Consider the following 14,924-nt stretch of genomic DNA (forward strand, 5'->3'; position numbering starts at 1 on the left):
CCCCAAAAAGCGTCCAGAAGCGGCTCAGACGAGAGTCCGACTGTTGGAGCAACGGTGGCTCCTGTTTGGACATGAATAAAGCTGTTTGGGTTCAACAAAGACAAACGGCATCAAACAGGCGTAAGCTAAGCAGGCAATGGGAACGGCGTTAAAATAAAGAAAAAATAAAGAGCACTTACCACTGAAATGCGTTGAAATGGAAGTAAACCATGCCAAGGCCATACAAAAAGGCAGCATTCTGGAGGGAAAATAAATGGAAGAGGTGTTGGAATTAAATTATTCATTCTGCACGACACAGCGAGAAGCTAATGAGCTGCAAGTATTACATGAATGATGAACAAGCTGCGCAGCGATCGGCACTGAAACCGGCCGGTAACACACACAAAACACACACACACACACAGTAAAAACTGGGGGAAACCGCCACTTCCCTGACAGTGCTCCGACTCTTAAGAAACGGGGAAAATGTAACTTTTCCGAAACTGCTGCTGCACAGCCACACCACAGCCATGGCAAATGTTTGTTCTGCACTGATGAGTAGATGGACAATAAAACAATGTTTGAATGTTCAGTTCTGCCTTTGTTAAAAGGTGCAATAAGCAAGAAATTTATTATAAAAATAATTAAAGCTGTTCCCATTTCCACCTGTGATTGAAAAATCATTCCCTTTAAACAACCTGCTGACTCCATCGACGACGTCTTGGTCGAGTTTTAGTCTTTCAAAATGACAGTTCTACAATGGAACAACCCCCATGGGCGGGGCTACACCGTCACTTCCTGGTTCCACAGCCAATCATGTGCGAGTTCCCCGGGTTGCTGTATTTTCTGAGCAGACCGCCGGTTTCTAACTACCAGTACATCATTTTCAGTGTTTTAACTGTTTCTATGTAAACACAAAGGTTTTTGAAATCGAGGAGCGAAAACAATGCGTTGTAACTAGAAACGTGCACGGCCTGGATCAAGCACAAACATAATTCAGCAAAACACCGAACTGATCCAATCTGCCAAACACAAGAGAGCGGATCTCAACTACCTGGACTCCCTCTTCCCCTTCGGAGAGGGTTGCCAGTTTCGACAGCTCAGGCACACGACCGGTGTCACATGCACGCGACCAACGGCGCACGTGCGTCACACGCGCACGCAACCAGCGTCTTGAGCACAGCGGCGCACGGCCGACGGCTCGGTCATAAAATACAGAATGCTTCGCGTTTGCTTGGCAACCCGGGGGACTCGCGTATGATTGGCTCTGCAACCAGGAAGTGTCACGGTCTAGCCCCGCCCACAGAAGTTGTTCCGTTCTGGAACAAGTAATTGAGGAAGAAGAAATCTAGACAGAGCCATAGTTGATGGAGACGACAGATCATTTAAAGGGAGTGACTTTTCAATAACAAGTGAAAAATCGGTATGATTTTAACCATTTTTACAGTAACTTTCATACTTATGCACCGTGAACTTTTTATTTACATAAAGAACAGAAAGTATGAACGGGTTGATGAAAGAAGATATTCAGAAACACGTATGGAACTCTCAGCAGTGTTCCTAGAATACTGCCAACAGGTTTTTTTTCCAACTATTCACTCTTGCTGCTTGATATTTTCCACCAGTCTCCTTCAACCTGCCCAGTAAAGCCGAACGCCGACGTCCAGAAGCTTTTGGCCTCGTTAGCGTCACTGAGTCCGGGACCCGACGGCGCTGCTGCGCGTGGAGATGTTTAATCCAGAGCTGTCAGCTCTGGTCACCATCACACTTCCAACACCTCATTTCTAACAGTCGGATGCCTTGGTGCGCAGACGACCCGGCTACGGAGCCACAGGCTCACCGAGGACGTCAAGAGGGACTCCACATGTGCCCAGATGTCGGAGAGTTCAGGAACCGTCCTGATGGAAACCTTCAGCGTGTGAATGTGCATCAAGCATGAGATTAAAATGAAACTTTGAGCTTTTCAGACTTCCAATGTGCACGATGAGCAGAACACAGAAATGTAAAAACCACCAACCACGTCTGCACGTCTGTCACTGGTGTCAAACCTCAGGTCTGTGGGCCGAAACCGGCCCGCGAGAGGCCCCAATCTGGTCCACCAATCCACCAAGCAAATAATCAAAATGTCAAATTAACCAGTTTTTTTTTTTTTTTTTTTTTTTTTAACTGATATCTTAAGGCCTGAACCCGGACATCAGTGATGCTGCCATGACAGCCAGTTGTCCGGCTGATATGAGGCCATGCTGGCAGGGAGAGTTTGGATAATAATGCAGAATGCAACAGTTCAGACATTTCATTGTATTTTGCAAAAGAAAGTTTGATTAAAATCCTCTTTATCTTGATATTGCAGCCATTTTATATTGTAATTGTTTGGTTTTGTGTTGTTAAAATATGTATTCAGTAATAATTTTCAGAAAAAGTCAAGGAGCCACTGCAGAGGCTTCTGCCCGAGTCGAGGACTGACCAGACAGATACCAGTATTTTCAGGTAAATGAAGAGGTTTTGTTCTTACGGAGTCCAACCATTCCATTTGTGAAAACATGAAGCAACAATAAAGACACACAGCACTCCGACTTCCAGACGATTCCTCGTTTCTATCAGAGCTGTCAGAGTTCATCACTCGTCTCTGAAATCGGCTCTTCCATGTTGTGTTGTCCTTGACCTCACTGACCCGTGTTCTGGAGATGAAGAACCGAACATCATGCAGAACCAACTCCACTGCCTCGTGAGCTCGAAAGTTTGGGTTCCAATCAGAACAGTTAAATAGAACTGAGATACTGAGAGAAGATAATCAGGAGAGATTTTATTCTCACAGTTTAAATATAAAACAGTGCTCCAGGACCAGGAGGATCTGGACTGGAGGCCATGCCACTGGAGGAAAACCTTATCGTCCATCTCTACACTAGAAAGCGTTGCGTGAGCGGCAGCCTTGGTCTGAAAGCCGCAGTCCTCCCGAGCATTCAGTCCACTTTACATGAGCACCGTTTATGTACACTTATTTACACATTTACAGGCAATCAATCAGCAATCGCTGCACGTTCTCTCTCCGAGTGCTGTCTCCTGAGCATACTTGACGTGAAAACCGACGTACACAGCCTTCAAAAGGAGCAAAGCTATGACAGGCCGAGAAGCTCGAGTTAAAAACGACAGAAACTCACCTTCCAGTAGTCCGACTGTAAACTGAAGTACCTCTGGTATGCAGATAATGCTGAAAAAGAAAAAGTGAGGAGAACTGCTGAGTACCAGTGTAAATTCTGAAATAAACAAGCTTAGAATGTATTCACTACAATCAAATGACTTCTTAAACGTCCAAAAAGCCAATGTTACCTTTCGAATAATCTTCCAGGAGGAGGTTGAAGTGGCCGAGCTGGCAGAAATGTCAGCGTCCACTTTGCCCTCTGCCTTCAGGATGAGGGCGTCATAGCAGCTCACAGCCTGGACGGGAGGAAAAAGGCACAGAGTGAGGCATTCTGTACATTCTGAGCATGAGACACACGACAAAAAGCCGTATCTGGCGGTTCCGGTGCAGCTTGTTATGGATGCAGGGTTTGTCTGAGGTGACGGTCTCAAACAGCTGACTCAGATTCTCCCAAAGGGAAGAGCTTTCCAGGCTTTGCTGCGCTGCATCGTGCGTTCTACACGTCCAATCGTGGGCTCTGTACGTGAGGATTTCAATAACGGGCAAAAACAAATGAGTCTGGATGCTGCAGCTACTGAACAGAGCATCTGTCTGCACCTGGATTTTAAAAGACGCAGGAAAAAAACGACTCAAAACGCTTTTTACATGTCGCTGGGATCGAGCCAACCTCCGCCAGGGGTGTCAAACATCAGGATCGGGGACCAAAATGTAACCAATCCAGCTCACCAAACCACCAAGCAAAGTGCAAAAATTACCAAGAAAATATAATTTTTTTTAACATTTCTTAAGAGCAGAAAACACATTGAGACCCGAATGTTTTATTTCAATTCGTTTTCTGTCGTAACCGTTTTTGGTGAAAACAGACATTTTCATCTCACAACGAAGAAAAGTTAAACGTTTGAATTTGAAGGTTATTTTGGCACCATTTTCAACATGAAACTGGGCTGAATTATTGAACTCCTGAACTGAGATGAGCTGGACACCTCCACAGTCGACGGCTCACCTCTAATGTTGTTGAACCATATGAGGAAAGACGACAACATGAAAACATGTTGAGTCCAACAAACAGGCTCCAGACCAGAGAGCAAGACATTCCTGCTGTGAGAATGGAGGGTGAAGCACTACCCCGGCGTGTGGCGAGCAGGACAGCCCCGCGCATCCCTGTCTGAGGCTGCAAGAACAACCACACACGAGAAAGGAAGCCTGGCTGTCAGCGTGCAGGACGACCTTCCCTCCACCTGCAGGTAGAGCTGCGTGTTTACAGCAGACAGACGCGACCAGCGTTGGTGCGTCCGTTTGTAGAAGCGCGAACGAAGCCATCCGCAGCCCGGCGTGCCTCAAACAAGCGGACCGAGACCGGCTTCCAAGCCGACTGTGGTGGAGTGTGATCAGAGTCTGTGAGCAGCACAAACCAGAGAACTGTAAACAGACCGACCACAGGTCAGAACAGGCCTCGGGACCGCCGCATCCCGGCAGTTCATCACAGCACTGCCAGACGGAAAACCGGACCGACTTCTGAGTTTGAATGAAACCACTGTGACCTTTTCACTCACAAGAACACTGGAATAAAACTGCGGCAAAGTTCACACAACAAGTGAACATGCTGAGAAAATGTCCACGCATTATTTCACCCTACATGGACGGCAGAGACTCCAGTGTGGGGATCATGATCAAATCACGTCTTTAGATGTCGCGGAGCTGCTTGATATCAGCATGCAGTAATGATCCGATTACACTTCTGCAGACGATGTTGAGGGATTCTTGCTGCGATTAGCCGGTTATGCCGATGAGCTGGGCTGCACGGTGCGGCTCAGTCGTTTGGGATACGTCACTAAGTTGCTGCTTTTCCTGACCGACAGCAGCAGTGGAGCACTGCTCTGGGCGGCCATGTTGCTCGTCGGGGGTCACGTTGTCCACATGTTGTGAGCTGGGAAATGGGAGCTTTCCAATGAGTAACCGCCAGAGTTTGCAGATTTAGCTGATAAGGCAGCGTGATTCAGCAATAGGACTCAAACTGCGAAAACACTACAGCAAAGTCGATTTTTAATTGTTCTGACAAGCATGAAAAGATGGTTTAGTATGGAGGACTTTCACATGCAGCGCCGCTAGCATGATGAGCGTTCTCACCTCACAGCGAGGTCACGGGTTCAAACAATGGAACAATCTTTCTAAGTGGACTTTGGTCTCTTTAGAGACGGGGATGGACTGGAAACCTATCCAGGGTCTAACTCTCCCTTGATCAGCTATGTAGGGCTGGTTTCAGCACTCCTGGGCTATAGCGGTACAGAAGATGGATGGATTCCTTCAGTAAAGCTGTTTTGTGCTCAATCTTTGAAAATATAAAGAAAAACATGGTACACAGGTACTATTATGGTAGATCTCTGTATCTGCATCCAAACTGCATAAAGCTGCTTAAAAATCAGTTTTTGTCATATCCTATTCTGTGCACAGTCTCATTGAAAACTCTTGTACTTTGTTTTTGTGACTATGTTCAGCACTTTGTACCAACAGCAGTTGTTTTGCTGTTGGCTTTTTAAAGGAAGTTGAATTGAGTTTCAATTCAAAGTCAGAACTCAAAACCTCAGGGAAACTGTAATTCATGAAGCTGCGTTACACGACTGGCGACCTGTCCAGGTGTATCCTGCCCTCATCCATTTAGCTGGGATTGCTACCCTGAACAGGATGAAGTGGCATGGAACGGATGATGGATGATGGATGGATGGATGGATGGATGGACGGAGAGCAATGTGACTTAAAATCCATGATTCAGCAATGCAACTCCTGCACACACCCACAAAGTGTGTAAACTCTGAAAAGCATGCAGAGACGAGCCCTTCCTATATACACAACAAATCACACCAGTGATCAAGAAGATCCCACAATCACATCATTTGCGGGAAGTAATGAGATGATGACAGTAACACTAACAGAATAAGACAAAGCCTGAGTGTGTGGTCTGGAGTGGAAGTCCTTCAATCCCCCAAACAAAGTGATGTCCCCCTGCAGCCTGCAGCAACATGTTGAGGTTGGAGGACCAGCACAGCTGCACCCACCTCTGGATCCTTCCATTAACCCCTCATGTTTAATGTGGACCTTGCACATCTCCATTGTTTTTTTAAGTCGTGCCAATTAGCATAGCTTGCTGCTAATCAGCGAGTTTGTATTTTTCCTCCTACCCCCGCCATTTTGGCCTCCAAATCAAACGCGATAACTGGTATTTATGACCACTTAAAGCGACATTTTCTTTAGTTAGTACGAATAAATAATTACTTGAGATAATGATTTAAAAGACGTGTCGGGAAAGGAGGGGTGAAACCGCTGGACAGCTCGCGGCTACATGCTAACAGATGCTAACGGACTGAGCTCAAACGATGCAAGCTCCATTAGTTGACTTATTTAAAAAGAGTCTGATGAGTGCAGCGTTTATACCACCTTCTATATTACTCATCTTGTTGATATAAATATGGAAATGAGTGGACGAAACAACGTGGTTTGTTGTCATACTTCTGAGGTGTTAAGCTGGTGCACCTCGCTTCAAACTACAGCCACTTCTGGTAAAACCTGCAGCTTTCTAAAATAACTTTGGGCATATATGCACCCTGCAAGTATGTTTCAGGCTCCACATCGTGCAAAAAAAGCCCGGTGACAGAAGACCGAGCTTAGCGGGGTGGAGGTTCGCATCGCCCCGCAGTAGCTTTTAGCTTTAGCACCGCGGATGCTACATGTGCGAACGCCGACCAACACTGCACAAGTTATCGTTTCACTAAACACGGTGTGTAGTGCGCGTGTCGTTTTGTGGGTGCAATTTAAAAAATAATCAACTGTTAAAAGCTTGTTTAAAAAAAATAACAGGGTGTCTGGTGTTTCGGATTAAGTGGTTTCCCCATTGACTGGTGATCTACTTCCTTTAGCCTCCGTCATTGCTGCTAGTAACGGCAGATGTCAAAATCACAAATAAAATGGAACGACGTGCAAAACTTTATTAGAAAGTAGTTAAAACATCGCTCACCGGGACAGCTTATGCGTCTCTTTCGGGATTTTCCACATCTGCCGTTACTAGCAGCAACGACGGACGCTAAAGGAAGTTGGTCACCATTTAACAGGGAACCCATTTAATCTGAAACACCGGTGCCTGAAAGTTGGGGTGAATAGGGGAAAGCTTGCGTGCGTCGCCGCTGGTTTGTATTGCAAAGGGCGGCGTGGGGAGGTCTGTACCACTTATTTCAGGTGGGATCTGCTCTCATCAGAGCAGATAACGGGAGCGCGGAGACTGATCCTCCTTTATTCTGTGGCATACCTTTAACAGCAAGGCCTTCGTTCTGGCGCCATCTTCTTGAAGCCTGTGAAATCCAAACAGTGAACTGCAAGTAGAGGACAGACAACACAGGCGGTTCCGTGTTACTCAGGGGGGCATTGGTTATTTATTTCAAACTGTGTGAGGGGACAAAATTGGACGGAATTTTAAAAAGGGAGCGAGTGTAGGAGGAGAGTGGTGAAGCAACGGATGGGCTAACCTGTCCATTCCGCCCAGGCTCTCTTTCTCCTGCGCTGTTAGCTTCGGAAAGTCCTCCTCGATTTCGGTCGCTTTCGCCGACGCCATTTTCTCCTCGTCATTACCGAGACTCCGGGCAGCGGCGGAGGCAGCGGCGGGGAGCGACACACCGCACGATTTCATGGGGAAAGATCCGCGGAAGCGAAACGCAAGAAACGGGCCGAAGTGTCCGCACACGCCTATCCAGGGTTAGAACGGAATTCTCCTCCGAAATCCTCAAGGAAACGCTCCCTTCAAGTTACCTTCCACACTCCTCATTGTACAGCCAAACTCAGCGCGCGCTCCGGTGCTGCTTTGTGCATGAAGTTGATGTATATTTGGGTTTTGAGAGTGAGTGCTGTTTGGAGAAAATCGCAAACTTCCCCGACCATCGGCTCAAAGTTGTTGTAATTGTGTCACACAGGCAAACGCACGCCGCCACCGTCGGCCACGCCCTCCCGTGCGGCCGGCCAATCGCGACTCGCCGTTTGTGGTCACGTGAGCGGTCTTCGGTTGGTGTGTTTTTTTGCGAACACGCGTACGGGCACGCGCGCGCACACAACGGCTGTGGCTCACCACGTCCCGCCCCCTCGTCGTGATTGGTTCTGCTGCCGATATTATGATTACGTAACTGTAGCTTTAAGACGTGTGATTGGTTGAAATAGCTGTCGCGTCTATTTAAGGATATTACAACGTTGCACTTCTGTATGGAGAGATTTAAAGTCAGACTTATGACATTTTATTAGTGTTTTAGTAATTGAGACCACATTTTCAAGGTTCTAGTCTTGACTCAGTCATGGAATGCTCCGGTGTTGGTCTTGGCTCCTTCTTGACCCCCTGAAGTCTTGGTTCTGTGATGCTCCGGCTTTGGTCTTGATCCAGTCTGGAATGGATGGTCTTGACTACAACACTCTGTTTTATGCATTATATATACAATAAATATGTTTATTATTATTAATCTACAATCAACGTTTCAGTCTATTTCATTTATGTTTTTGTCTGTATATTAAAGTTTTCATGACTTCAGTTTGATTTTTTTTGCTTTTAATGCTGTTCATTAGTTTCACCAACTTTCTTCAGGTTTTTTTGATTTAATTGTTCAATTGATCACCTTTTTGTTGTGTATATGCACATATTTATGATATTTGTACAGATGTTATAAAGCTCTCATATTGTCTGAAACATGTTATATTAACAAATATTGATTGATAAACGTATGCACTTTGTATTTGAACTCTGATGTTCTAATTCACACTTTTGGACACAATACTGATCACATCTTCAATTAAAAAGCTCTTCCGTACAGCAATCTCAATAGTAATTGTAAAAAATGTCATTAAAGCGTCTATAAAGTGACAAATCCTGTAATTTGATTCTAAAAATGTTTTTCACAAGTACTGTGTGACTAAATATAAATGTAAGACTTGCACACATTTTCAGTTCCTCTGTGAACAAGAAGCTTCTTTCTTCATGGTATAGGGATTGCAGTTGAGATAAATGTGTTGTGTGATTAGGTTTGATACTCTTGATATTTTTTTCCGTGGATGAATGTGTCAATTTCGTATTTGTTTCCCATTTCGAACCAAACTATGTCTCAGTTGAAATACACACCTTAGAGAAAACAGTGTTGACCAGTCCTGTTTGTAGGATGCGGGGATGCAGCCATATTATGGGACTGCAGGGATCTGATGGGTGTCAAAGGTCAGGGAGCCACAGTGGCGACCTGTCAGCTGTGAGGATCAAATCAAAGACATTCAGACCCCAAGTCCGCTTTCAATTCAAGGCCACCATGGAGTGCATTCTTCCCTGCCTGTATTTGTGTGGTTTTATTACATAAACAACCAATAATGTCAACTTGTGGCCCAACATGCTCACAGCATCGCTTTCAGCCTATTTGGATGAAAATGCATTTTCAGTTGAAACATGACCTAATTGCTTATTTACAAGCAAAGTAGCTTTCGGTTTCATTACTTTTTACACCCCCCCCCCCCCCGCCCTTCTTCTATTAATTCTCTGGATGCGCCTCTGCGTCGTTTTTTATTTTTTTTTTTGATAGCGCTCAAATATATTTCAGGCGTTGTATTTTCCAGTGTGAAACTGTCTCCACACTGTCTGAGTTTTCACAGTAATTATTATAACAAATCCTGATGGTAATTTAAGCAGAGATATGCAGATGACGTGCGGCGGACGCATCACTTCACTTCAAGATGGCGAGCAGCAACAAGGGTAAGCTGAGCCTCAAACTCTTCACATTTCTGCCCTGAACGGTCTCTAAATACACCGGCGAGACTTGGCTAGCTTTTAGGGGTATGTTTATTGAGTTTAATATCCAAATAATGAATCTTGTCCGGATCTGATCTTACTCTGGACGCTGCGTTTCGACAGCTAGCTTGAACTTTGTTAGCTTTCTGATGATGCTAACTTCAATCCAGGCCGAATAACTTCAATAAGTTCATTTTACATGACTTGAAAGCGGAGATGCGGTAGCCCAAGTTCTGAAATAGCTGTATTTATCCTCAGTGGAGTTCTCCAACTCCTTGTGCTCTGTAGCCTCTCTTTATCGCAGATCATGACCTCTTCGATGCTTCGCGCTAACAGTTTAATACTCTTATTTCCCACCAGACCTGGAGGAGGAGATTTATGACAAAGTGGTGGATCTGGCGGAATATACTAAACGCCAGAGATGGTGGAACCGCCTGTTTCGGTAAAAACTCTGGTCCGTTAGCAGAGAAGTACTCTGTAGCCACGCAGATCGCCATAGGAGGAGTGAGTGGAGTGGTGAGTGTCCTGTTCCTGAACGCATCATGGTGCTTTCAGGGGCTTCTGTCTACATGCAAATCAGGCTTGGATGATAGAAAAACCCCACAAAATTTAAGCAGTAAAACTACAAACAAATATTTGTGTTTTAAATGAAGTGGACAAGGACATTTCTTTTGGCAGCTGAAAAGCACTTTTGTGTGACATTTTATGTTAATCTTAATGTTTGTGAATGATCTACAGTGCAGTTATTGTTGTGGCCACAATCCAGCACATTCATATTAAAGTAAGTCAACTTTACTGCTCAGATCTTAATCCGGTTGATCTGAGAAATGTCTGTCACCTCCTCCAAATACAGGTTGTTTCAAACTCCACAACTCTTCACTATGAATTGGGATTCCTAATGATTTTAAGCCCTCTATGTACATATGCATTATATTTATTGACTTTAAAGTTCTAACATGCTATACTGATATATACTCTTCCATTTATAACTTACACAGTTGTTATTTCAATATTTTTTTTATCACATTTATCTTTTTTGAAATTGTATTTTCTGTAAATACTACTACTGTGTGACAAGAAATGTCCATGTGGGATCAGTGAAGAAATGATATTCAAGAAGTATGATGGTGATCCTATAAACGATCCATACTTACTATAACCCTCTAAAATTAAATTTTAATTGTCCAATGCACTGTGTAGCTTTACGTGTCCCGTGTTGTGAGGGGCTCACACACTGCCGCCTCGAGTCCTGAGACTGTTTCTATGACCTTCAGCTAATAAAATACTGCAGCCGCTGAAAGCGAAACCAAATCTGCACCGAAACAAACTTTGCACATTCAAGGTGGTAAAATATTGGTCCACGCCCACATTCTGTGTCTGATACCACACCAAACTCTTTCTACAGCTGTCGTCTTTATTTCCTTAAAGCAGATGGTGCACATAGATGATGTGCGTCAGGGGTGTCAAACATCAGGGCTCGTGGGCCAAAACCGGCCTGGGAGAGATTGAAATCTGGCCAATACGGAAAATTGAAAAACATTACAGGAATTTATTTTCTTTTTAACAGACACAACGCTGATATACCGGTGATGTTTCTATGAAAGTAGCACATTATTATTGTGCTTTGGTTTTCAGCTCCAGTTCAGAGCAGAACAACATCACTTCAAAAAGCTCAGGAAAATCCGTGTCACAGTGCAGTATAGATTACAAACCCGTTAAAAACAGACTGTATGGAGACAGCTCAGCTCTTCCCGTCTCACTGGCAGCTTTACCAGGTCTACTTATGGCCGAATAACGAGGGTGTGATTCATTTCAGGTGTGCAGGTTATCTCTTCCAGAAGGTGGGCAAGGTTGCTGCTACATCTGTCGGGGGAGGGCTGCTGCTGTTACAGGTATTTATACTGTCTATAAACATGTTTCTCCTTTCAACAGATTTAAGGCCACATGGTGATAGTTCTTTTTGTATTTTTCCAGATAGCGAATAACAGCGGCTACATCCAAGTCGACTGGAAGAGGGTGGAGAAGGATGTCAACAAAGCCAAGAAGCAGCTGAAGAAGGGAACTAATCAAGCCGGGCCCGAGCTCATACCTTAATGGAGAAGGTAATTCCCACTCAGAGGACAATCAGGAAGATTAAATAAAGAAGAAGAAGAAAGAAAACACTTTTTAATGTTCCCTGAAGATTACAGGGTGTATGTTGAGCTCTTCAGTACAGGAGGGACACATCTGTGTCGCTAGAAAAAGCCACATTAAAATAATACAGGTTTTCAGGGCAGGAGAGGTCATGCCTTTTTTTTGTATTGGTTGCAAATTTAGGCCTCGTTTACATGTTTTCAGTGAAAGCGCATAGTTGTTGCATAGTTGAAGTTCGGACGTTCATATGGACAGATGACTGAGTTGGATTGTTGTTATGACTGTGAACTCTAACACTACCAAGTCCAGGAGAATCTGGACTGGAACCAGGACCAGGACCAGGAGAATCTGGACTGGGAGTCATTCCTGGGGCTGCAGCCTACATATTCCATTAAGCCACACAAAAAATGCATCACCATGTCAACGTAACTGTTGATGCGTCTTGTTCTTGTTGTAATTTACTGTATGATAAATTCATTCATTCCAGGAAGTGCTGGTTTCCGGCTTTTTACATTCTGCATGTACGTTCTACCTCTCCAAAGATACGTAGGGAGTCTGTTTTCTCCTCTTGCTGCAGCCGGCATGTAAAGAAGTGGAGGAAGACACTAAAAACGTACTTTTACAGCTACAACTGCTGCATCAGAACACCTGCAGAAGGGTTATGGGGGAAGGACATGAGAAGCGCTCTGTTTAATATGGAAGGAAGAGGTTTGAAAACCTGGATCCAGTTTCTGAAGTTTGGGAAGATTTCACCGAAAATGAACCGAGAAACACGTTAAATGCAAACGTTGAAGCTCAGCTGTCGTCCTAAAGCAGCAGTACAGCCGTGAACCCAGACCCCCGGAGCTGCTGGAGCGGCTGAGAAAGGCATCCCTAATCCAAGAAAATAACTGATAGTTTAAAGTTAGGGTAGACGATGTTGTCCAAAAGCACTTCTTGTCATACTGAGTGAAATGCTCCCCTGCCCCCTGGAGAAGTCAATACATTATGTGTGCGGAAAAAATCTGACAACTGTAGCGGCCAAAGGACAGTAAAAACTCCGACCAATCGGAAGGCGTGGACCGCGCTTCAGGGAACCAATCAATCCTTTCGCCGTTCTACCAGCCCCCTGCGCGTTCATTTCAATGGCGTGCACTGGCCCTGGTTCAGTGCCGCGTTGCCAAGGAGCTCTCGGCGCTCGTGTGAAAAATAGAAGGAAGCGGAGCGGGCGCGCTGCGCTCCTTTGTGCGTTGTGTGCGGGCAGTCAGAAAGGTTAATGACATTGGAGGCGATCACAAACTCCGTGCACGTGGCGCTTCCGTGTCCAGTGCGTTCGCTTCCAACAGGAGTTCCTCCAATGGGGTGGGAGCTGGGCGGAGCCTTGGGGAGATGCTACATTCGTGCTGCATGCTAGTTTTCTAAGATTGCTGACCCGGGGCGACAGTAGCTCAGTTGGTAGAGCGGGTCGTCTTATAACTGGAAGGTTGGCGGTTCGATCCCCGCTCACGCAGGCGTAAAACTGGCGTTGTGTCCTTGGGCAAGACACTTCACCCCACCTTGCCTAGTATGAAAGTTGTGAGAGTGAATGGTTGGTGGTGGTCGGAGGGGCCGATGGCGCAGATTGGCAGCCTCGCTTCCGTCAGTCTGCCCCAGGGCAGCTGTGGCTACAGTCGTAGCTTACCTCCACCAAGTATGGTGTGAAAGGGTGATGTGATATTGCAGTGTGAAGCGCTTTGGGCTCTGTCAAGCAGGGTAAAAAGCGCTATACAAGTGTAGTCCATTTACCATTTACCTCGACGACAACAAAAATAATGGTTCGTCCATCTGCTGAACATCTTCAGTGTCGCCGATAACAGACGAATGCACAATGATAGTTTTCAGATTTACCTTGAAAACATTGTAAATGGATCCTAAAAGCCTGTAAGTGGCAGGAGAGGATAATCCCAACAGATTAACAGGTTGTTTTTTTTTTTTTTATTGTAAAAATGCATCATATGGTCGGTTGATTGTTTTTCAGGCTGTGGTCCGATTACTCCAAACTCTGTATTTCGTTCTGACATCTGTCTTTCAGACGACGGAGTTCGTGAAGAAGAACATCGTGGTGACCAGCGGCTTCATCGGAGGCTTCCTGCTGGGCCTGGCATCCTAGAGCCTGCCAAAGAAGACGAGTCCGTCCCCGAGACGCCAACCTGTAGAGAACAGTCCTGAACCGGAGGGTCGCTGGAGGGTTTTCAGTGTGTTCTGTTGCTTCGTATGCTGCGCCTCCATCTCTTCATACTGTACTTCCACACTTAACTTTAATCATGTGGGACTTAAAACACTCGATAGGCCAAATAATTCTACATATCAACATGAACCCAGAGTTTCAGATCCTATTTATTTTTCTCTAGTGTTCCAAAACGAAAGAAAAATGCACTATTAAGCTGCACTGTGAGGAAAGTTCACTCAAATCCTCCTGTGTTTCCACACAGGAGCTCTGCTGAGGATATAAAGCCAGTGTTGTATTTTTGACTCCGAGTCCGTATATTCAGAGAGCTGATGGGAGTGGGATTGTTCTGCCTTTTGATTTTTTGTGGATTATATCAGCCTCTCCCCGTGTTCCTTTCTCTCAATGTGTCCGTTCAAGGATTTGATGCTTTTACATACTCAAGGCTGTGGTTTCTGTGTAAAGAAATAAAAGGATAAAGAGGAATCCGTTTGGGTTTTTCATTTATGTACAGTTGTTTGAACCCGAGAAACAAAGTGTTAGTATGGAATAATGTCAATTCTCTGTGGTTCTGAACTCCATACAGACTCTGAAATGGGAGTCAAACACATTTTAGTTCAGGTGCCACATCCAGCCTAATTTCGTCACCGTCTAATTGTGTCAGGCTTTAAAACGTCTTGGTTGTTGTGCAAATG

General features: G+C 45.1%; 1 protein-coding gene and 1 pseudogene across 1 annotated transcript in view; one reads left to right on the top strand and one right to left on the bottom strand.

The window, feature by feature from the left end:
* Positions 1-8,206, bottom strand: part of kdm6a (lysine (K)-specific demethylase 6A) — a 39,342-nt gene extending 31,136 nt beyond the window's left edge. The window contains 6 exon segments of the mRNA XM_030112141.1: positions 180-238; positions 3,138-3,187; positions 3,307-3,357; positions 3,360-3,414; positions 7,416-7,479; positions 7,633-8,206. Coding sequence (XP_029968001.1) covers positions 180-238; positions 3,138-3,187; positions 3,307-3,357; positions 3,360-3,414; positions 7,416-7,479; positions 7,633-7,793 — 440 coding nt within the window. The 5' untranslated portion in view covers positions 7,794-8,206.
* A 1,650-nt stretch (positions 8,207-9,856) lies between these two features.
* LOC115402906 (FUN14 domain-containing protein 1-like) lies at positions 9,857-14,715 on the top strand (annotated as a pseudogene).
* The last annotated feature ends 209 nt before the right edge of the window (positions 14,716-14,924 follow it).

This window comes from Salarias fasciatus, chromosome 16 (assembly GCF_902148845.1).
Source record: "Salarias fasciatus chromosome 16, fSalaFa1.1, whole genome shotgun sequence".
Taxonomy (NCBI): Eukaryota; Metazoa; Chordata; class Actinopteri; order Blenniiformes; family Blenniidae; genus Salarias; species Salarias fasciatus.